Source organism: Coenobita brevimanus, chromosome 54 (assembly GCF_032717465.1).
Source record: "Coenobita brevimanus isolate Jiangsu-jjx chromosome 54, ASM3271746v2, whole genome shotgun sequence".
Taxonomy (NCBI): Eukaryota; Metazoa; Arthropoda; class Malacostraca; order Decapoda; family Coenobitidae; genus Coenobita; species Coenobita brevimanus.
Genome location: NC_137007.1, coordinates 39362200 through 39387394, shown reverse-complemented (window position 1 = coordinate 39387394; position 25195 = coordinate 39362200). Strand labels below are relative to the sequence as shown.

Below are 25195 nucleotides of genomic sequence, written 5' to 3'. Positions count from 1 at the left end.
GCTAATTGTGATACATATGGATCATGTTCCGTTTAGGAGACTGGGATGCTTCTGAAGAAATATTACTTTTGGGACACCGGAAGGCTCCTGGAGGAACAATCGTTTAAAAAGCCCGCGACTGAATCTCATGGTACGAACGTCTAGTGGCATATCGGAAATATCTGTTGCAATTGTTCACCTCAATTCCATCGACATAGTTTAAAGAACACATTTTGTACTTATTCTCTAGTTAATTTTTTAGTAAACTGTTACACTCTTGAGCACTATTATTTTTGCAATAATGACATAAAAGCAGAATATAGTAAGATAACTAGACGCCTGAGTCTGCTTGCGGTAGCGTCTAAGTGATCAGCAATCTTTCTCTGCTATATATTTCAAACCAGAGAAAGGGTAAGTTAACAAATTCTCACTTATTTTATCATAATTTTGACGTAACTAGCCATTATTATTATGCCACGGTAAAAAATTGAGTAGTAATTGTGATAGGTTGGCGTGGAAGCGGGGAGCGGCGGCGACTCTCCACAAGCTGGGCACGGCTTCTTTGTTCCTGCGTCACGCTTTTTCCCCAAAGTGGTACCCTGTGACGTCCATCAGCAGTTCTATACTCCCCGCCCGAGTCAGCCAATGTGCAGTCCAACCATGAGTGTGCCTAAATAGCAGAGGGTTTGGCCCGGTGAAGGAAAATTGGCGGTGAAATACTCGGACTGTGATGCAAATGTGGTGGACTTGTAAACGATTATCCTGTTCTCGAGGTTCAGCCGGATTTTAAACACTCTTTCATTTTATCCACGGACCAAGAAACACGCCTATACCACCATCATGCCTGCTGTTAATGGAACGGTGAGTAAAAATGCCTGTATTATGGATCCGCGCCATTATTTTTATTTCGAGTAAAATCGAAAGCAATTAAGTTAATGATGATTTTTGTGCTTCAAGTGTACATTTCTGTCTCTGCTTGTGTTTGTTACATGTTGTTTGTCATTTTAACGGTGAGTAATGAAGCATCCGTGTGATCCTTCATAACTTCTGTATTTCGCAAAAATCAGAGTAATGAATTTAATGTGTGAATTTAGTGCCTTAATTGCCCCTCTTAGTTTTTGTATGTGTTAATTAGGCATAGCTAGTTTAGGTCACTCCAGCTTATCATCATTGTAACCGTAAGTCTCCATTATGAGACCTTCATATATTATTTCACAAATTTAAAGCAGATAATAAAAAAATTAGCCACCTTCCATGCCCCTCCTTCGGCCATGGTTGCGTGTGTTAATAAGGTCGAGATTCCGTTGTCATTTTAGCGGAGGCGGCGTCGTTTATTTATCATTGATATTTACGGGGAAAGTGGTGTTGCCATGGCGATAGAAAACAACTATTTTTCCCGTGTGATTCACGGAGCTTGGCGGTCCATGACGAGGTTAAGATAATATGTTTATATAATTTTGCAGACGATTTGGATGATGTTAACTTCTTGAATGAGATACCGTATTTTATAGGTTAATTGTCATCTAGGGACGAATATATTCAGGTTACGAGAGACTTTCGGAATGATGGCAGGGATAGCCTTTAACTATTTTATTGTTCGACGTCCTTCCGAAGTTGAAAAAATATTGTGCTGTTAAAGTGACGTACTCGGGCTGAAGGGAAGAGTCCCTGCTGCCAGTCCCCCCCCCCCTTTTTTTTTTTTCCATTGATTCATACTTGACACTGTACCCAATTACAGGCGACTTCCAGGTTAGGGGAGAGCCCTCATTGCTATAAAAGATAGATAAGATAGGCAGATAGATATGGGCTGTATAGATACGGTAGTCCAATTCGTGAAGTCACAAGTTAAAGGAAATCTGAAGACAGCAAGAGTATAATAAGGTGCATCATAACAGTGAAGGGGTTGATATATTGTGATATTGGGGGTAAAATTTGAGTTGCTGGTGAAGTAATGTTGAACCAGCGAACCGCGTCTCCGCAAATTGTTACCAAACGCAGAGACCTTATTTTTGTCGGCTTGAGGAAGCTTTTCTGCTGCTTCTTCCTTACTACTGTATATCTTTGTGATTTGTTGAACTTTTCTTATGCTATTCAAGCAGACTACGTTAATTTTGAATTGATAAAATTTAGTACATACGGGAGTTAACACCGGTAGTAATGTTTAGGATGGAAAATAAATCGCCAAGGGAAAGGTGCAAGGGAGGCTGAACCCCTCGAGATGTATTTTTTTTTTTCTTTTTAGCATCTTACTGATGACCTATATTTTGCATGCTATACGCGACTATAATGTCCTTTTTTTTTTTTTTTTTAGCAGGGTGGTCGGAAGCGAGTTTTTAGCAAACTAAACTCATGTCACTCTCCTTATTTATGGAGGCGACAAATTATTTTGGTGAGGGATGGGACTAATTATTGTTGACCATGACGAAATAGTGCGATCAGTGCGTTTTTGGTTTTGGTCATAGTAGAGGCTAGCTTACTAAAAAAAAAAAAAAAAAAAAAAAAAGACCACTAACGTTAAATGAACCCACATACAACCACAAAATGCTGGGGATAAGTGCCGAAAAATATAAACCCTTATGGTAAATATGGTCTTATGTGTTACCAAAATAGATTGCGTAACATACAAGACAGTATTTACGTCACATGCAGAAATAAACTGATGAGGATGAGGTGCTTGGAAGCCTACAGCAATTAACCTAAGAGAATATGGGCCCAGACATCGATAAGTATTTTGTACAAAATCCTAACATAGTCGGAACAACTCAAGTATTTCAGCTGACACCGGGCATGTTATTCAGAGAATGACTCATAACTTGCCAAGTTGATTTCAATAAACTAATATTCAAAAGATAAACGAGGATTAGGTACCCAATTACGGAGAGTTAAAAACGCCATCTCTGTAATGACGTTTCGTAAGAACATAAGAAGAGTAACTGTAGAGGAGACCGACCATGTTAAGCAGTTTTATAAGAATATGATTAAATTAGAATACGACGATTTTATGTAATGTAGGAAAATGTCCCATTTAAGGCGTCACTGAAGGCTGTTCCAGACCCACCAGAGTCCAGAAATAATGTATAAGTTATTCACCATTAACACATTCATTATGATAGTACTAAGGTTAATAGTGATAATGTGTCCAACCGGGCGTCATATTGTAATAGCTTTTAAAAATTATTTATGTATAATATGGTTTATTGTACTGTATATTGCCTGTTTGACTTGGATTGTGTTGTACAGTATATTTGTACAGCATAAACGTAATCAGGACATTGAGGGAAGAGAAGTATGGGTCCGTTTTAAAATTATGTACGTTTCGCTTTAGTACGAGTACCATTTTTTTTTTTTTCTTTTTTTTTAATCCTTGGCACCATTGACTCGTATCGGCTTCATTAATACACTCACGGCGACGATGCTGTCGAGAATATAATCGTCACGAGGTAACAAGAAATATAGAAAATGCGTCATCGTAGTGAAAATAATAGTCGTGTCTACAATAAACGTTTTGGCATGAGTCCGCGGTTTTTTTTTTTTTTTTTCCACGGCTCTGCTAGGAGGAAAGGTGGGTCACGTGATCAGTGTGGCTCAGTTGCCAATTAGTGTTTTTTTTTTTTTTTTTTTTTTTTTTTTTTTACGGTTCAAGACAGTGTTCTTAGAGGCTTGCACAGTTTTTGTAATGTTTTAAACGTTTTAGTTTTTCCTGCGATTTCCGGGTTTATGTATTTTTGGGGCAGCGATTTTTGAATAGCAGTTTTGGAAATTCACAGTTTTAGCTATGCTGTAGAGATTTTTAGACGTTTTCTGTTTGTGTGTGTGTGTGTGTGTGTGTGTGTGTGTTTGGTACATCTAGCTGAAAGTAATTATAGCATTTATAATTTGGTTGTGGCAACTTTGAGGAGCAAGGATGCCAGTTTAGCGCTTTTGCCCTCAGTTATGTCTAGCTTCAAATACATCAAAGCATAATTCACTTAGTGTAGTGTGTACTGAGTGTAGGTCTTAACATCAAATATATCTGTGTAGGTCATACTGTTTTGCGATTTGGGGTCTTTAAGCACATTGTAATATAATAGGGAAAAAAAGAGGACTAATTGATGACAGTACTTGCATGCGACCAAAACTGTCACCATAAAATAACAGAAATGCCGTTGTTAGGGTAAAACTTTTGGATTAGCGCAATAGAAGAAACGTGTTCTGCGGCCATTTCTGATCTGATTTGGGAATGCTTAATGCATATTGAAATCGAGGCAACTGAGTCCGTTTGCATTCAGAGTAGACATCTCAAACAGTTAAATAATAGTGAATTGTAGTGAAAAAAAAAAAATGAATATCAGTGTTTGTGATCATGGGACTCTGAAACGGAGACCTGTTTATTTTAAAATTAATTTTAATCTTTTATAAATACACCCTAAGGAGCAGTATGCAGAAAAGCAAGTCTTCGTAGGAATGACTTCATAATTACTTTGTTTCTGACTTTTACTGATCTCTCAAGTTTGCAAGTGAGAAATGTTTGGTAGCTGTATGACTGGTGGGAAGCAATCTCATGTAATGTACTCCATTAATCCATAAACTCAGGCATCCTCACCATGAAGGTGCACTGGCAACTATTCTTGGGACGCTTGCATTGTGGTCTGCTTAAGATTTGCCTGTTTATGTGTTTGTTGTCTCTCATGTAGGAGCCAGACACCGCAAAGGAATACTAGAGTGAATAATCGTCTGCCAGTCTATAGCCAAAACTTTAATATGAATATGGCAACTGGGTAAGGAAAGGAGTCCTTAAAGGTAGCCGCGTAAGGCTTAATTAGCACAAGATTGCTGTTTATATTGTCTTCATAGATACAGCTACCTTGCACCATAAAAGTAAAATTAGAATATATATTATCGTAAAATACGGACTATGGCGACTGGACTATGGAAGGACGCTCTCATTGGTCGCCGTCGAAGGTTTGAACGGCATAAGATTACATGTATAGCCTATACGGTTTTCTTCTCTGATATAGCCACCAAATGCCACACAATGCAATTGGCGCGATCATGAATTACGAAAAAGAAAAAGCGGTATGAATTATGATATGGCAACGGGCTGTGGAGGGACGCGCTCATTGGTCGCTGCTGAAGGTTTGAACGTGAGTCTGAGACTCGGAGAGATAAAGACGGACTGGTGGGGTCAGGTGGCGGCGGCTAAACATCCTCTCTTACTTAATTCGTTATTTTTCTCGTTATTTCGTGCTTGTGGCTGCTGGGACGGGACCATGGCGACGGGGTTGGTGCTTCAGGTATGATTACAGCCATAGGATTCTGTGTGAGGGGTAATCTGTGTACGTAGACATTGAGCGATATTTAACTGCCATTCGGAGATGTATTTTTAACTGACTAAAGGAGGTTGGCAGATTTGTGAAATGTAAAATCAGCAATATGTGTTGATTTTTGCTTCAGGTAAATGACTAAAAGCTTGGGAATGCGATTTTTGGTGAGCGCTATATTGTGTGCAGTCGTAACGATGCATACCTGGTGCAACACCTTAAAGAAGTGAAGGTGGTTGTAACCAGAGACAGCTGAATAGACAATAAATAATCAGGTGAGTTTTCCAGGCATTTTTTTCAAGGGGGAAGGAGGCCTTATTTAACAACCCAGACTGGCAGTTATTCCTATTTTCCCAGTAGCAGCATGGCCCAAACCATTGCCAACCTTGTAAATTATGGTGCAGTACTGGTAACTACAGTTTGGACACAGAAATTACATCCAGTAACTGAATACTGAAGTTAATATTTTCACCACTTAGTTTATCTCTGCGGTTCTTAGGAATATTCCTGAACTTCTCTCTCTCTTTTTTTTTTTTTTTTTTTTTTTTTTAAATAGCCAGGACATATATGTGGTGTACAAGGTTGCTGAGTCCTGGGGTTTATGTTTCAGTCTTGACAAGTGCACTGTACTACGATGTCAGAGAGGCCCAGTAGATTGGAATTCCGTTAGCACACTTCAGCACTATCGCATGAACAAAAGCAGTCTCTCTGTAGAAACTACACACAATGACCTGGGTATCTTGGTTGACAGTTCTCAAATACATAAGAAATACAGTAAAAATAGCAGCAGGCTTGGCAAATAACTTATTGAAGTCCACCCTCTGTCATGACCGAGGTTTTATGTTGACGTTGTTCAAGTACCAAATCAGACCTATCCTGGAGTTTGGCTCCACTGTATGGAATAACAGGCTACCATGGTGACCTGAGGCTCCTGTAGTCTGTACAGCGCAGATGGACTAAGCAAATCAATGGCCTGCCCTAACTCAAGTATCCTGACCGTCAGAAATCCTGGACCTGTATTCTGTAAAAGGGAGACTGATCAGAGCTGACCTTATTAAATGCTGGAAAATCTTCCATCACCAGTCCCCAGTTGCACTGCCTGAGCTTTTTTCTCCTCCTTCTTTAACTCACACCAGGAGCCATAAATTCAAGGTGGCCAAGCCTTGCACTTCAGTCGAGTGTAGATGCAGGTTTTTCAGTGTCAGATGTATAGACCTTTGGAATTCATTGTCAGATGATGCTATTAGCACTGATTCAGTTGTATCATTTAAAAAGTCCCTCCACTCACAACTAGGTCACATCTTATTCGATTGTATGGAATAACTACGATTCATAATTTGAAGTCCTTCTAACAGTGTAGCTACCCTGCATATGGCACAAAACTCAGCCCCTACTCAATAGTATATTCTGATGAAGTCCTTCTAGCAGTGTAGCTACCCTGCATATGGCACAAAATTCAGCCCCTACTCAAGAGTCTGTTCTAATGATGATGTGTATAGGAAATGGGTCTGGTGTGCCAGCAGGTATGGGCTGCCCTATTTCTTGAAAAGCAGATTCCTATGGAGCCATACTGTTAAATTGTAATGGGATAGCCAACCAGGAGAGCTGACCCCAACCCAGAAGGTTCTGTTTTCAAACCAAGTTTTTTTTTTCTTAATTGTGAAAGTAAACAAGAGAATTGCAGGCCATTTTTATGCACCTTAACCTATCCTAGACGTGTGAAATTCAGGCCAAAGCAACACTGGTTTCCAGTCGTCGATTGTAGATGTGATGCATTTATCTTACAGGGAGCCCATCTTGGAGAGACAGACTGACAAATGAGGAAGTGCAGGAAGGTTGTGATGTGGCTGTGGATGTGATAGGAAGCGTTAGGAGAAATACACTGAGGTGGTTTGGCCACGTGGAGAGGATGGAGAGCAACTGACGAGGACAGTGTATGTGAGTGAGGTGGAGGGGGGGAGAGGGAGGGGGAGGCCAAGGATAAGATGGAGAGATGGAGTGGAGAGGTATATGAGAGAGGGGGGTGTGAGCTGGGAGCAGGGCAATGAAACGGCGGGGGACAGGATGACGTGGAGGCGATTTGTTTGTGGCCACCCCTTACGGGATTAAGGCGTCTGGCAATAGATAGGTAGATAGAGTCCATCTTGACTAATTTAAAATTTGAAAAGACAAGACAGACCCACTTCCGACCCCAGATATGCTGAAATTGGGACCGTAATGCACCAGTAAGTGTACTGCCTGTGACCTAAAGCACCACTGATAAACAACAACAACATTTTTAATGGACAAAATTTAAACAGACCTCTACCACAGACTCACATTTAATACCCCACATTACAAGTGTCTTGCATGATTTTATATGCAGAAGAAATGTCATAGATGAAAGTCTAGAAATGTGAAACAGTTTTACTTCCAATATTATTTACAGTGCTGGGTGGTAACCATATAACCAAACCATATGTGCTCCCTACGTGTCAAGTGAGTTGGTGGAGGGTTAGTGCCCCTCCTTTTAAAACAAATAACTCAGAGTCAAATGGCCACCTTGTACGGGATTATGGCGTCTGGCAATAGATAGATAGATAGATAGATTTCTTAGAAGTCTGGTTTTGTGGCTTTCTAAGCATTATCCCACACTTCACGAAGATGGGCTTATTACATATGGTTGAGTGAAACTTGTGCCCTACACAATGGGCTATCCACATCTCTCATTTGAAGCTTTGTGGTGGCAATCATCATCCACTCACTTCATGTAGTGCTACCTACTTCTTCCTTACCCTTTATCGTTCTTTTTCAGTGTCTGCCCTCCTCTGCCTATTTCTCCCATCTCTTGCCACTGTTTATTACTCTTCTTTCTTTTTCTGGCATTACATTGAGTGGCAAGCCTAATGGTTTCCTGTAAGCCAGGAAACCATTTACAGTGCTGTGGGTGGTAACCATATAACTGACCCACACGTGTTCCCTATGTGTCGACAGGTGGGTTGGCAGAGGGTTAGTGCCCCTCCCCATAAAATCAGCCTCAAAGACAATGGCCATCCCTTACGGGATTATGGCGCCTGGTTATAGATAGATAGACATTTGAAGCCATTGGTCAATGTGGTGTTTCCTTGAGGACATAGAGAAATTTGTGTCCTAGTACAGGTACTTGGCTGTGCCTGACAAATTACACACCAGTGGTGGAGAATGTTGTCCAGAAGTACACTAATTGGAATTTTCAAACATTCCCCCTTAAACATAATGAGTAGCTACAGTAAGGTATTGCATAGTATTTCCTAGGTGTACCATATTATAATTCATCATCATCATCATCAGCCATTTGAGTATCCACTGCAGGACCGGCCTATCCTAACCGAAGTAGGGACGATACAGCCAATGTATCTCTACCAAGTGGCTTAGGCTGTCTGGTTGAGATTGTATGTAGGGTGAGAAGTGCTTGTAAGTGTAATTGTAATGTTGGAGTGGCTTTGGATGTGTGTGTAGTCTGTGAACCAAGTGTAATCGGCCCATGCAAGCCGACTGGGTGCAAGCATACTTTACAGTAAGCGACACTGGTTCAACCACAGCACCCCTTGTGTCCGCCAATGCAGTACGTGGCCAGATGAACACTCCCAAAGTTTATTACCCTGGCGGGACGCGAACCCTGGTCCACCCATGTACGAAACGCACACTCTGCCACTGTACCACGGAGGCTCCCTATAATTCATATGGTACAGTATATATATTCACTGCAAAATATATTGGTTCAGTTAACCAGGTGACAGAGAATATAGCCTATACCATGGTTGTAATGCAGGTACGGACCAGATTTAGTTTTGTGAAGCCTAGTGATCCTGTTTTTTTTTTTTTTTTTTTTTCCCCCCCTGTATTCTAAGTTTAAGAAGTTTCACAATTAGAGGCCTAGTTTGAGTAAAATGATTGTGAAATGGCAAGATTGCAATGAAAAGGATTACCCCAGGCTCAAAAGATTAATGGTTACAACAATCCCCTCACAACCTGTTCCAGGAGGTGGACACCAACATCGCCGATGTGGTGCCCAACAGCAAGCCCGCCGCCAAGAAGGGCTCCAAGTCAGTGGAGACTGTGTACCAGAAAAAGACCCAGCTGGAGCACATTCTTCTTAGGCCTGACACTTACATTGGTAGGTTGCTGTGTTACCCAGCCTGTACAGTACTGTACTTTTCTTGTTCTTCCTGTATGCTATCCCTTTGGCTGTGAATCAGAAATGTATTTCATTCCAGTTTACTTCAGGTGACTACTCAGTACAGAGAGACCCAGCACTGAGAGTAGGTTTAAATATACGTTGAGTAATGCAGTGATTGAGAACTGGGGATTGCTGTATATGACAGGATACACAAGGTGGTTTTAGTTTGCTGAAGAGAGCCAGCTGCAGCAAAATGGCTAATTTATTTCTAGATACTTGAAGTGAACTTAAAATTCAGCTTGATTAACCATAACATAACACTTTTTGACTTATGTTACTGCAGTTCATTGCCATGTTATTTCTGAATCTCTACCTAATCTCCTGTCTACTTCTGCATTACAAAAGTTCAAGCCATATAACCTTTAACATCAGCACTGGTACTTGTTCTGTTAAATGTGATATTTATGTACTGTACATGTTTTACAGTCCAGTATATGCTTTTCATCTAGCCACATAACTGAAATCCAGACTTAAACTTCTCGGGTAACCACAGCCCAGATGCTGTAAGTCTGTCATTACGGTACACATTGCTTTGCGTATGTTTCTTTGGTAATCATTCCCCATTAAATTAGAAGTTTTGATATTTAAACACATCACCTGACATAAGGATCACAGACATATAATATTGTACCATTAGTGATAGTTATGAACATAGAAGCTTATCTAGCAAAAACCTCATTTCTCTTTTTCAACTTGCAGGATCAGTGGAATATGTGACAGAGCCTATGTGGATATATGATGCTGAGACAGAGAGGATCGTGCAAAAGGAGATTTCATATGTGCCAGGCCTTTACAAGATATTTGATGAAATTCTGGTCAATGCTGCTGATAACAAACAACGGGACCCTGGTATGGACACCATAAAAGTGGACATTGATGCGTAAGTTAACCCCTTCACTCTGATAATGTATTTCTGATTTTATTTGAGTTTATATGGATTTTTATTCTGTTCATGAGATTTTTTTAATGTTGCCTTGAATAACCCCTTATACAGTCACTTCGTTTTACGATAGGGTTACGTCAGGTCATACCTTATCGTATACCGATTTTGTCGTAAATTGGGAGATTGAAACACATTATAAAAGGGGGGTTACGTCAACTCATCTTCCCAGTGTCACCTAACCAAGATTGAACCATAAATGACAACCCACCTTCATTCCTTCCTGAGGCTGGGGGACTTACTGTGCTTACAGGCAATAGTGGTCAGCCTCTGAGTCAGACAGGAACAGGTTAAGGCGGCGTCACACTAGACCAAAAGTGACTAACATGCGAGCCAGTTTTGCGAGCCAAAACGGCTAGTAGAGTCAAGTGTCTGTCACACACACTCGTGTGTTTTTGTGAGCCGAAACGGCTAACAGTGTTGTCTGCCTTGGCGCCTCGTGGTCCTTTGTAAACAAACCTCCACGGAGTACCCACTCCATTTTCCTCAGTTTCTGCAACCTCCTAACATACTTTAGCAACTCCAGAGCCACAAAGCAGTCTACTAGAGTTTTCCTTGCTGCAGGATCCATATCAAAATCTGATTTCTACTTGTTGTTTGGAGACAAAACAGACAGCCTCCGCGGGCTGGTCACCCGAGTGTTCAGATATTTATTTCACGTTACAAGAAAAAAATTAAAGTGAATAAAAACCACATGAATTAAATTGTATTTACTTAACAATTTTAGTTAAAGTTTCTTTCTGTGAATAACAGAATATTTTCTCACCATTTACAAAATTAATGTAGGCTCATTTGAGTTCTAATCCCACCAACAAGCTGTGAGCGAGAATTGTTATCCATTTCGCCTCGCAAGTGAAATCTCGCTCACCGTGAGTCAGTTTGGCTAGCTGGTCGCAAAACTGGCTCGCATGTTAGCCACTTTTGTCCCAGTGTGACGCTGCCTTTAGGGGGAGGGGAATCCGGCCCATACATGCACCAACCTTAGCACTGGGGCCCATACATGCATCAACTTTAGCACTGGGGCCCATACATGCACCAACTTTAGCACTGGGGCCCATACCTCCACCAGCCTTAGCACTGGGGCCCATACCTGCACCAACCATAGCACTGGGGGCTACACTGGCACCTTACCACTGGGCACACAAATCCACAGTACTGTACAGTAATTCACCAAAAGAAACACTATCACACCAGTACAGGCAGAGTTACTCAAGTACAGTAAATTGTTGCAACAACACAAAACAGTACAGTTATCACACTTGCGTAAAGGTGGCCTGGTGCTACACGAAGTCTACAGTAGTACGATGTTTGGCTGAGAGGTGACGATAACAGAGGGGCACACATGAACAGGTTGAAAAGATAGGGCTTTGAAGGGGTGGCAGGACCTGAACCATAACAATGCGCTGCACGCCGGGGTCACCATCTTGCCTGAGACAAGCGACGGTCACCTTGCGTGTGCCTGGCGCTTTCTGATGGCAAAATCATTATAGCGGGAAATTTATCGTAAATCGGATTTGGTGTGGAACTTTTCTATTATTGGTGTAGCAAATTTTCATAAACCAAATCAACGTAAAACGAGTAGTGACTGCACTAAGCTATTTTCCAATTTGAGTATGATGATCTGATGGTAGCTTGAGTGTAATAGAAAATATGTCCCCACGTTGATGTTAAGTTGTTGAAATGCACTCCATTAACCCCTACACGCCGGGGATTCTCCGATGTTGCACGCTGTTCCCTACAGGGGATATCGTGATCTTGGAAAAAAAAATACCCTTACTTCAAACCTTTATATATGCCAAACTGTAACAGCTAGAGAAAAAATTTAAAAATACATAAGACTCATCAACTCATCCTCTTTCAAATAAAAGTATCCCCATGTCTCCAGGTGGTCCCGTTGATAATAAAGATAAGTTAAAGTTCAAAGGGTGGCGGGAAAATGCTTGTGGCTTTTGCACATTCACCGGCGTTGCTCCACGCCCAAAATCATAACAACTGTACACGTCAACCGGCCCTTGGGGGTTAACTAAATCTTGGTGCAAATGGAGAATGCTAGAGGAGGTGAATGAGCATATCAAGAAAAAAAAAAAAAATAGTTACTTACAGGTTAAGTGACTAGTGCAATAGCAATGTATATGAAGCTGGAAATATAGATACAGTAGAAATGAGATTGAAGTTTTTATGGTGGACGTTTATCAGATGAGTGAAAGCTTGTAATCATGCCAAGATCAGCGTGAGAAATGTTATTTAAACAGATGTGGAAGAGGGGGAAGGTAAATCTGTGATAGGGCACTTTGCATGTCGTAAAACAGCTGGTAGTGGATAGGTTACAAATCTGTTTTTGGTTAACAAGGCTTTCTTGTATACAGTGATCCCTCGATTATCCGATGTAATAGAGCCGAATGCATGGCCAGGTAATGGCTCTGTCCAAGTAATAGACTTCTCCTCTGGCCCCCATTTGTACGTAACCTGACTTTGAAAGCTAGTGTAAAAGGCCGCTACAGTACATCATACAACACATGTTCCTGTTGTTTAACATGATCCGGTCAAGCAGAGCTGTAAACCACAGCCAAGCAATTACCATTGTCAAGTAGATCCATCAGCCACAGACAAGCAGTCACGACTGCAGGGCCATACCCTGCAGTGACATGAAAGCATGGAAAAAAAAAAACGGCTACACAAGAAAAATACAATGGGCACACAAAACGTAATGGTAAAATGGAATAAAATCATGGTACAGTACAGTACCGTAAACTAGAATAAAATCAACCGCATCACTCGCGATTCGACCATCCTGCATCAGTCTTACCCAGGATCTCCTTCCTCTGAAGAGTCAGAACTACCCTCTTCTTTTTCCCTAGTGGAGAGGCCATCATCACACCCTAGGAAGAGGCATGCAAGGAATAGCAAGGCCTGAAGCAGGTAGGGAACCACCACAAAAGCCACCATGTGGACAGTCGTAGCAACTGTCTGTAGGAGCTGTTTACAACACAATTGCCATGTGGGAAATGAGACTGAGTGAGAGAGTCTCTAGTGGACGCTGGGTAAAGTACCCAGTGAGACCCTCCGGCGCCACTGGGCTATTTTGCACTGTTCCGAGAGGAAGTTTTCTCGTGGCCATAATTTCAGCCCAGATGCATTTTGTCGATATTACTGATAAATGTACAAATAATGGTTTCAAACAGCCAGATCTCAACCTCCAGTTAATGGATTGTCTGGGTATTGGTCGTCCAGATACTTATTTTGTTGTATGTTTGCTTCACGTCACGTGGAACATGGATCCACAACCACAACCTCTAATGATCATATAGAAGAATGTAGAGAGGAACATTTATAGTTGACAAGTCATTGATTTGCCATGAAACAATGAGCCAGGATTCCAGGGGCGTGAATGATGAGTGAATGGAAGCATGGCCCATTGGATTGTGCAAACTTAAGTTGTCTGAACGTTGCTACTCCTCACCCTGCCTTAGGGTGGGAAAGGAGGTTTGGATGATGATGATGAAGTCATTGATTTACTACCATAACTGTTGGAGGGCAAATATAAAGTTTGCTGTAGAATGAGCATGCAGTAAAAAGGCTCTCTTTGTAGTGCAGATTAAGATATGTATCTAATAAAGTACAGTATTTCATTGCCCCAGTTGTATACAGGAAGGATAAATGAAATGTATTCCTGCAATTATCATGTGCGTTTTGTGTTACAGAGAAAACAATCAGATCAGCATATACAACAATGGCAAAGGAATACCTGTGGCAATGCACAAAGACGAGAAGATGTATGTGCCAACCATGATCTTTGGCCACCTCCTCACCTCATCCAACTACAATGACGAGGAACAGAAAGTGACAGGTGGCCGCAACGGTTATGGTGCAAAACTGTGCAATATTTTCAGCACCAAGTTCTCTGTGGAAACTGCATCACAAGAGTATAAGAAAAATTTCAAGCAGGTACAGTTTATTAAGCTCATTTCTTGCTAAAAAGTGGGCAGCGTGATGTAGGCCTTAAGATAATGGTATTATGTACTGATATTTGATCAGCATTGATTTTTATGTATGTTACTGCAAATTGTGTTTATGGTATGTTGCTGTTAATGATTGCCTTTTACATACTTTTTTATAATTTTATTTTTATTTTTTAATACCAGACTTGGGGCTCAAACATGAGCAAGGCCAGTGAAGCAAAGATCCGTGAGTTTGGTGGAACAGACTACACCAAGGTGGTGTTCTCACCTGACCTCAGCAAATTCAAGATGGAGAAATTAGATCAAGATATTGTGGCCCTCATGTCTCGCCGTGCCTACGATGTTGCTGCGTCCACCAGAGGAGTCAAGGTTTACCTCAACGGAAAGAGAGTGCCTGTATGTGTTAAATACAGTACCGTACTTGACACTTGTGACGAGAGTCTTTTAAGTATTGTAGACACCATTCAGTTGAACAGTTAACCATATATATATATATATATACAGTATATATATATATATTTATATATATATATATATATATATCCCATCCATCCATCCATCAACCATTCCTACTTTGCCCCATGAGGAGTGTAGGAGTCTGGATATATATATATATATATATATATATATATATATATATATCTATTGCCAGACGCCATAATCCCATAAGGGGTGGCTGTTTGTCTTTGAGAGTGTTGTTTTACGGGGAGGGGCACTAACCCTCCACCAACCCACTTGTTGACACGTAGGGAGCACGTATGGTTTGGTTATATGGTTACCACCCAGCATTGTAAATGGTTTCTTGGCTTACAGGAAACCATTAGGCTTGTCACTCAATGTAAAGCCACCTGTAAAGGAAAGAAAAGCAATAAGAAGTGACAGGAAAGATGGGAGAAATAGGAAGAGAGGAGGGCAGGCACAGAAAAAGAATGATAAAGGCTAAGGCAGGAGTAGGCAGCACTACATCAAGTGAGTGGATGATGGTCGCCACCACCTACCACAATATATAGTGAGTTTTACGCCAGGTACCCCTTTTTTGGATAAGGGCTAAGGCGTTGCCCCTGGGTAGAGGACTTTGGTTTGGAGCGTGTAGCATTTTATGACCAGATGCCCTTCCTGATGTCTACCAATGACCCCTGGGTGGATTCGATCCTCCAACCCTTCGGTCAGAGCGGAGCGCTCTAACCCACTGAGCCAATACTATATATATATATATATATATATATATATATACCCACTCAGTCAGTGTACTGCTCTTGGGTGTTTGCCCTTTCCTCTCCTTCATCCTTCTTTCCTTCCATCCTCTTCTGCCTTTCATTCCTTCATTCTTTCCTCATCCTTCTGCCTATGGGTGACTTTACGCTCCCACTTCTGTCTTTCTTTCCTTCATTCTTTCCTCTTCCTTCAGCTTGTGGGTGACTACATTGAGTGACAAGCCAGATGGTTTCCTGTACACCAGGAAACTATTTACAATGCTGGGTGGTAACCATATAACCAAATTTTGACGCGTGGTTAGGTTTAGTGAGTAATGATGGCGCTCCAGTCGGATTGAGCTGATGAAGGTTTATATCCAATGGGTGATTGGGGTTTATTGCTCACATAATGCCACTCAGGGATGAATGAGGCTGGTCATTCTCACCCTAAATGTCAGGACCAACTTGCCTAGCCCTGGGCTCTTGCGCTCCTCATGGGGCAATGTAGGTTTGGATGATGGATGGATGGATATATATATATATGTATACATAGGCTGTATTGTCCCTACTTCGGTCGGGATAGGCCGGTCCTGCAGTGGATACTTAAACAGCTCATGATGATGATGATATTAACATCATCACCAGCCGTTTGAGTATCCACTGCAGGACCGGCCTATCCTGACCGAAGTCAGGATGATACAGCTGATGTATCTCTACCAAGTGGCTTAGGCTGTCTGGTAGAGATTGTATGTAGGGTGAGAAGTGCTTGTAAGTGTAATTGTAGTGTTGGAGTGGCTTTGGATGTGTGTGTAGTCTGTGAACCAAATGTAATCGGCCCATGCAAGCCGACTGAGTGGAAGCATACATTATAAGTCACACTGGTTCAATCACAGCACCCTTTGTGTCCACCAATGCAGTATGTGGCCGGGTGAACACTCCCAAAGTTTATTACCCTTGCGGGGCGCGAACCCTGGTTCACTCATGTACGAAACGCACACTCTACCACTGAGGCTCCAATGATGATATATATATACAGTATACACACACACACACTCAACCACCATAACTCTCCACCTTCTCCTTGGCCTACCTTGCCACCTCCCTCCTTCTAATTTGCTCAGATGTACCTTTGTCACCACTAAATTATCCATTCTCTCCATATGCCCATACCATCTCAGTACACTCTCTTCGATTCCAATGTCCACAGACTTCCTCTCTTCACATCTTTCACAAATCATATTATTTTGTATCCTATGCACTCTCCGTATTCCACATACATTCCTCAGCAGTCCCATCTCTTCTCTCACTCTTGACTTTTCATTTTCATGCCACACCATAGTCTCACATCCAAATGTTAAAGGTGGCACTAACACTCTCTCATGTAAGCGTTGTGCAGCTGCAACACTCAAGCCTCTGTTTCTTATCAAGGCCTTCATTACACCAGCTACATTCCTTCCTTGTGTCACTCTACTTTCCACTGCTTATACACATTGCCCCCTCTTTTCTGTCACTCTGCCCAGGTATTTGAACTCTCACAAATTTCAGTCTCTCTCCATTCACTGTGACATCTTTTCTACATTTACTCTCAAAGCATGGCACTCACATACATCAACAAAACTGTGCACCAGTGTACCAAGTTCTTGTCCCGTATTTGCAAGTAGTACTGCATCATCAGCATAAAACAAATTTGAGATATTCCATCCTTCACCATTCATTATCAATGGCATCCCCCTCCCCATTACTCATGTCTTTACTTCTCTCATCACCCCGTCCATATGTATCTATATCTATCTATCTGTCTGTGTCTATATCTGTCTATCCATCTAGCTATATCTATCTATCTATATATATACAGTATATATATACACATATATACACATATATACACACACACACAGTATATACATGTAGAGTCAAGCCTCGGTTAGGCGGACACTCATAACTCGGATCCCTGTACAGGTCGGACAAAGGAGTCAATAAGCGGGCATACGAAAAATTCAGAGTTGCGGTATGTAACGTCACTTTAAAAAAATTTGCTTTGCACAATTGTCATAAATACATAGTAGAACCCCATAACTGCCCAGCTCATAATTAGCAACTCCACTAATTACCGATTTCTTCCTTTAAAAAAAAAAAAAAAAAAAAAAAAAAAAAAAAAAAAAAAGCCTGAACAATATAGACAATATATACTGTATATCTTCCAGTATTTATTTGACCTGTTTAAGGGATATTTTCCACTAACACTAGTGTAATTCTGTTAAGGAAATTCCGTTCCCAAAACCACTGACTTACTGAAATACCTTATTCTTTATTTTTTATTCTCCTACTATCCTCACCTTATTCTTTGTGTACATATTTTATTACTACACTAGAACCCCATAACTGCCAAACTCACTAATCGCCGACTTCACTAATTAGTCAGTTCATCCTTTTAAAAACTAGTCGGAAAAATACTGAAAATAAACTGCAGGAAAATGAATTGAATTGGTAAGGTCTTTCTGCTGAAAGTTAAACGTACAGTTAGCTTTCATTCTTTTTTTTGTTTTTGTGTGTACTGTCTATGTGAAAGAGAGAGTACAGTATTGATGCAAACAATAATGCATTCCATTTACCCATGGGGATGAAGTAAGGACCAGGTGTAAACAATATTTTGAAAGCCTAATGAATGGGAATAGAGATGGCAGAGTGGCTGTAAACATGATTGGTTTTGGGGGGGTGCAGAGAAGGAATGCAGTGATAGGAAACATGATACTTGCCCAGGTGAAGAATGTTGTGAAATGGCTGAAAAAATGGGAAAGCAGCTAGGGTTGATGAGGTGCATGCAGAGATGATAAAGTGTATTGGAGAGAGTGGAATGAAGTGCTTGTTGGAGATAAGTAAGATGGCATGCATGAAACTGTACCAGCAGAGTGGAAAAAGGCTGTGATTGTACCCCAGTGCAAAAATAAAGGTGAGCAAAGTGAGTGCAAGAATTATCGTGGCATAAGTTTATTGAGTGTGGCATGGAAGTTATATTGAAGAATTATTATAGAGAAAAAAAGAGATGTCAGAAGTCATGGTGAGTGATGAACAGGGTGGCTTTAGGAGTAGCAGAGGATGTGTGGATCAAATATTTTCAGTGAGACATAATGGAGAATGCTTATGCGAAGGACTATAAGATGTTTATGGCATTTGTGGATCTGGAAAAAGCATTTGACAAAGTAGGCGGAGAAGGACTGTGAAAGGTTTTGCACATGTATGGTGTAGATAGTAAGCTGCTAGGTGCTGTGAAAAGATTTTATGATGGTAGTGAAGCACGTGTTAGGGTTAATGAGCAGCAAAGTGAATGGTTCACAATCAGCGTGGTTGCGCGACAAGGTTGTGTGATGTCCCCATGGTTGTTCAGTATTTAATTTGGATGAGGTGATGAGAGAAGTAAAAACACGAGTACTGGAGAGGGGGATGGCGTTGGTAATGAGTGGTGATGGATGGAGTATCTCAGATTTGTTGTGTGCTGATGATGCAGTACTACTTGCAAATACCTGACAAGAACTTGGTAGACTAATGCAGAGTTTTGCTGATGTCTGTGAGCATCGTGCCATGAGAGTAAATGTAGAAAAGAGTAAAGTGATGATTATTGAGGAAGAAGGTGACTCCCAGTGCGATGTTACAGTGAATGGAGAGAGAATGGAATTGGTGATAGAGTTCAAATACCTGGGCACAGTGATAGAAAAGAACAGAAAATGTGCAAAAGATGTGGAAAGCAGCATGACACAAGGAAGGAAAGTAGCTAGTGCATTGAAGGCCTTGATAAGAAACAGAGGGTTGAGTGTCGCAGCTGCATGAGGCTTACATGAAGGAGTGTTAGTGCCAACTCTTTTAACATATGGATGTGAGACTATGGTGTGGCATGAAAATGAAAAGTCAAGATTGAGAGCAGTGGAGATGGGACTGCTGAGGAATGTATGTGGAGTACAGAGAGTGGATAGGATACAAAATAATGTGATTTATGAAAGATGTGCAGCGAGGAAGTCTGTGGACACTGGAATCGATGAGAGTGTACTGAGATGGTATGGGCATATGGAGAGAATGGATAACTTTAGTGGTGAAAAAGGTATATCTGAGCAAATTAGGAGGAGAGAGGTGGCGAGGTAGGCCAAGGAGAAGGCGCAGGGATGTGGTACATGAGTGTGTGAGGAAGAGAGGTTTGGAAGTCGGTGAGGCTATGGGACTGACAAATGATCAAGCTGGCTGGATGAATGTTGTGAGAAGAAGTGCATGATCAAGGATTTGGCACCTCTTTTTAACGTGACAGCGTCTGGATTGACTCTTATCGTATTCGTTTATGTGAAGCAACAGATTGTGGTGAATGTTTTAGGTGTATCAGATAGAGCTAGAATTCCGGGGACTTGAATGATGAGTGAAGGGATGCATGGCCCATTGGATTGGGCAAACTTTGGCTGTCTGGACGTTGCTCCTCCTCACGCTGCCCTAGGATGGGAAAAGAGGTCCAGATGATGATTATAATATACCGGTACTGTACATATTTCTAATGTTTTCGAAGGTCTCTCCCAGTAGTTTAAAAAAAAAAAAAAAAAAAAAAGTCCGAAAGACCCTCGGTCCCCTGCCTTTCAGATTAAGGGATGTTTACTGTTTAAGCTACAGATCACTGGAATAGTATGAAAAAGACTTCGTTAATAACAGTCGGTTAACTGATTGCACAACTACACATAAAAGTTGGTAATTATGCTTATGTCTAGTTCACATAGTAGTGTTCAATATGGTTCTCAGCAGCTGATTGCTCAATTAATCTTCTCTCATGTATGCAGTGACTGATGTATTCATATCTTGTATATTTCATGGTTTTTTAGTAGTTCAAAGAATGTTATTTATTGTTATTTCTCATGAGGTGGGGATTTCCCTTGGGAAAACCTATATATATATATATATATATATATATATATTTTATATTACAGATAAAGAATTTCAAGGACTATGTTGATCTGTACCTGAAGGACAAAGTTGATGATGCAGATAATCCTGTTAAAGCTGTGTATGAGAATGTCAGTGAGAGGTGGGAGGTAGCTGTTGCTATTTCTGACAAGGGTTTCCAGCAGATGTCCTTTGTCAATAGCATTGCAACAACTAAGGTAAGGGGGGATGGTGCTGCTAATATGTCTTTTTTGTTCATAAATGTTAAATGGTACAGTACCGAATTCGATTTTTGCGATTTTTTGCTCGTAATGTTATTAGACAAGCAGGTATATTAAGACTGGATGGGATCTCTGATATATTTTCCTGTCAGTTTTGTGTAGTGTGTAGTTCCTGGTCATATAAAGTGATCCCTTTTTAGTCCATAGCAGAATCATTCATAAATGGCCACTAGAGAAGAATGTTGCAGCTGTTTATGTCAGTGTAATATTTTTAGGGTGGACGTCACATCGACCATGTTACTGACATGATAGTGAAGGCTTTGACTGAGAACCTCAAAAAGAAGAATAAGAGTGGAGTACAGATCAAGCCGTTCCAGGTATGTGTCTTTCATCTTAAGCAGTACATACTGGCATTATCCATATGTGTTGTACTTAGTGGTTGCACAAACATTATTGGTTACTGGGTAGATTTATGCAGTTGTATCAAAAATTAGGTATTTGCATTTTGAGATAGATTTTAAATAATGAGAGTCTTGAATGATCTGGCATAGTTGATTAGAATTACGGGTACAGTATTTGTCTTTCTCAGTTTCTCACAAGGTTATTCGTAATGTTATTTAATCTTGTATTTTATTTGACTTGGAAACCAGAAGAATGTGTTAGTGTTGATGTAAATTTTGATTTATTTTATTTATTTATTTGTTTATTTTCTTTTGCAGATTAAGAACCACATGTGGGTGTTTGTCAGCTGCTTGATTGTGAACCCAACATTCGATTCCCAGACCAAAGAAAACATGACCCTTCAGGTGAAGAGCTTTGGCTCCAAATGCACACTGTCTGAGAAGTTCATCAACAATGTGTCCAAGGGTGGTATAGTGGAGGCAGTTATGGCATGGGCAAAGTTCAAACAGCAGGCCCAGCTCCAGTCTAAGTGTGCCAGCAAAAAGCAGAATAAGATTAAAGGTTTGTTGCCCTTTCCTCTCCTCCATCCTTCTTTCCTTCCTTCCTCTTGTCTTTCTTTCCTTCATTCTTTCCTCGTCCTTCTGCCTGTGGGTGACTTTACACTCCCTCTTCTATCTTTCTTTCCTTCATTCTTTCCTCGTCCTTCAGCCTGTAGGTGACTCTACACTGAGTGACAAGCCAAATGGTTTCCTGTACAACAGGAAACCATTTACTATGCTGGTGGTAACCATATAACCAAATTTTGGCGCCTGGTGGTTTAGTGGGTAATGAAGGTGCTCCAATCAGAGTGAGCCGGTGTAGGTTTATATCCAAGGGGTGGTTGGGGTTTATTGCTCATGTATAGCCACTCAGGGATGAGTGAGGCTAGTTACTCTCATCTTAAATGTCAGGGACCATCTTGCCTAGCCCCGGGCTCCTACGCTCCTCAGTGGGCAATGTAGGATTAGATGATGAACGAATGTATGAATTGTCATTCATTCATTCATCATCCAATCCTGTATTGCCCCATGAGGAATGTAGGAGCCTGGGGTTAGGCAAGTTGGTCCGGACATTTAAGATGAGAGTGACCAGCCTCATTCATCCCTCAGTGGCACCACATGAGCAACAAACCCGAACCATCCCTTGGATATAAACCTGCACTGGTTCAGTCCGATTGGAGTGCCTTAATTACCCACTAAACCACTCGGCGCTGTAAGTTGGGTATATGATTACCACACAGCATACTAAATGGTTTCCTAGTGTGCAGGAAACCATGTGGCTCGTTACTCAGTGTAGAGTCAACTGTAGACAGAAGGAAGAGGAAAGAATGAGGGAAAGAGAGAGAAGGAAGGAAGGAAAAAGTAAGAAGGAGAGGAGAGGGCAGTCACACAGGAGCAGCACTACATCGAGTGTCACCTACCTTTAAATGTTCTGAATTATAGTAGCCTAACTTCAGGCCACCTATGCATTGGCATTGGTGCAATGAAATAGCTAGCTATAAGAACAGTTTTCATAGTACAGCATACAAATTCTTTCCTCATTGCAGGTATACCAAAACTGGAGGATGCCAATGATGCTGGGACCAGAAATTCTCAGGACTGTACGCTCATCTTGACTGAGGGAGACTCAGCCAAGACCTTGGCTGTTGCTGGACTTGGAGTGGTGGGCAGAGATCGTTATGGAGTCTTTCCTCTCAGAGGTGGGTTGGTTTGGTCTCATCTTTTGACATGTATAGCTGATAATGTTATTAGCCATGATCTGCAGCATAAAGCTGCTTTTAGTGTAGCCAGACACATCTTTTTAGTAGTAGGATGAAACTGTAAGTCATTCATAGAAACCATACTCTGAACTAATTTGTGTTATTGATGCCAGAAAAAAAAAAAAAATGTTTGAGAATGGGTGACTACTTTTATTCCTTAAAAAGGTGAAACTCTAATGAGGGGGAGAGTGTTTCAGTTTATTTACAGTACCTCATAATGAGACTTCAGTATGGAAGCGATCTAGTTGATTGTTAACATTATTCTGTAAGTAGCCTTTTGATCACAAACATACTCTCCACAGGTAAGCTGCTGAATGTGCGTGAAGCATCACACAAGCAAATCTTGGAAAATGCAGAGATCAACAACATTATCAAAATCCTGGGCCTTCAGTACAAGAAGAAGTATGAGACGCCTGAGGATATGAAGACACTCCGCTACGGCAAGCTCATGATCATGACAGATCAGGATCAGGTATATTACATTTGTTCCTTTCAGCATTTTGTCATCTTTTGAAAGGCTGTTTTGCACCTTAAGGAAGCCCGTATTGGCTGAACTGTGCTCTAGAAAACTGGACTTAATATTGAGACCACTGATTCATTTCCACACCATCCACCCTTATCCTACTGAGCAGTAGAAGAGATGAACATTTTTGACATCACGCACCTCCAGAAAGAGAGTATAATGTGAGACTGGGGAAAGAAAAGAGGGAAGAGGATATAATTTCCCACTCCCATCCTCCTCTCCCTCCTTGTAGTAAGAGATTATTGTGGGACCAGGGAAAGGAAGGGGGGAAGAGGATATATTTGCTTTCCCACTCTATCCTCCTGTTCCTCCTTGTAGTAAGAGAGTAATATGTGACCAGGGAAAGGAAAGAGAGAAGAGGATATAATTTCCTACTCCCATCCTCATCTTCCTCCTTGTAGTCTTTCTCATCTCAGGTGATGCATAGCCCGACGGAGTTTCCTTCCGTCTCTCCCATCAGAGGGTTAAAGAGTTTCTGAAAGATGGAATGAAGGGTGCTCTATGGCCGGCCAGTTATGTCAACCTGACAAGCATGGTCTTGGCTAGAGGAGGGGGTTTGTTATTGCTGAGGTAGTGTGTCACTGTCCATTGGTACAATCTCTTTAAGAGCTTAAGGTGCTTGCCCTGTTTTGAAGTGTATGTGTGTGTGTGTGTGCATGCACATACATGTGGGTGGGTGTGCACATACATGTGTGTGTGTGTGTGTGTGCAAATGAATGTGCATGTATTCATACATGAATGCATTTTTTCTTGTGTTTGGAAGAGTGTGTGAGCTTACAAAAAATGCACCTGAATGCCTCTCTGGTGTCAACCAGGAGAAGTTGGATGGAACTGAATGCTTAACCCCTGTTAGGAGTGTGCTCTGATAATTTTCATTTCCATATTTTTAAAATGTCAAATTATTAGTGGGAATTTAGATTTGCTTATTATATTGCTACAGTGTATGTTATCTTCAGGATGGTTCCCACATCAAGGGCCTACTGATCAACTTCATCCACCATAACTGGCCTACACTTCTGCGAACATCATTCATGGAGGAGTTCATCACACCTATTGTCAAGGCCACCAAGGGCAAGGAGGAGCTATCTTTCTACTCACTCCCAGAGTTTGAGGAGTGGAAGAAGTCAAAGGATAACTGGCCAAGCTATAAGATAAAATACTACAAAGGTATATATTTTCCAGTGAATGATTTGTACCTTCTGAGGGGTGTTGGGTTCATTACGGTATTGTGATATACGTGAAATTTTTATTGTTGACATTTGTTGACCAGGTAGGATGATACTGTTCATTGTTTTTGGTGTTGACGTGAAATTTTTATTGTTGACATTTGTTGACCAAGTAGGATGATACTGTTTATTGTTTTTGGTGTTGCTAAACATTCCATGTATTGGAGTAAAAGAAATATGAAGGTTTGATGTGGAATGTGACTCAATGTTTAATGCAACATTGAGTGCTAATTCGATACCAAACAAGCACTGACAGTCTGTTATTACTTGAAGTCTTCTAACTCACTTAACCTGTCTTTGTGTCACTGTGAATGGTAAATGTTGTGTGTATGTGTCTCATTAGAATGGTAATGCTGATGAATATAACCTGACTGGAATAATGAGATGTGCTGTACTGTATTATAATGGTTAACTTTCAGGTTTGGGTACCTCCACTTCAAAGGAGGCTAAGGAATACTTTAGTGACATGTTGCGCCATCGTATCATATTCAACTATGCTGGCACACAGGATGATCATTCAATTACTATGGTGAGAAATTACAAAA

General features: G+C 41.0%; 1 protein-coding gene across 2 annotated transcripts in view; it reads left to right on the top strand.

Moving 5' to 3' along the window:
- Positions 1-515: 515 nt before the first annotated feature.
- The window catches only part of Top2 (DNA topoisomerase 2), a 56096-nt gene continuing 31416 nt past the window's right edge, over positions 516-25195 (top strand). For both annotated transcript variants that reach the window (XM_080273408.1, XM_080273407.1), the window contains exons 1-12: positions 516-840; positions 9279-9414; positions 10177-10357; positions 14119-14362; positions 14560-14772; positions 20525-20698; positions 20977-21078; positions 21421-21664; positions 22689-22841; positions 23204-23373; positions 24381-24591; positions 25070-25179. In XM_080273408.1, coding sequence (XP_080129534.1) covers positions 820-840; positions 9279-9414; positions 10177-10357; positions 14119-14362; positions 14560-14772; positions 20525-20698; positions 20977-21078; positions 21421-21664; positions 22689-22841; positions 23204-23373; positions 24381-24591; positions 25070-25179 — 1959 coding nt within the window. In that variant the 5' untranslated portion in view covers positions 516-819. The remainder of the gene's footprint in view (positions 841-9278; positions 9415-10176; positions 10358-14118; positions 14363-14559; positions 14773-20524; positions 20699-20976; positions 21079-21420; positions 21665-22688; positions 22842-23203; positions 23374-24380; positions 24592-25069; positions 25180-25195) is intronic.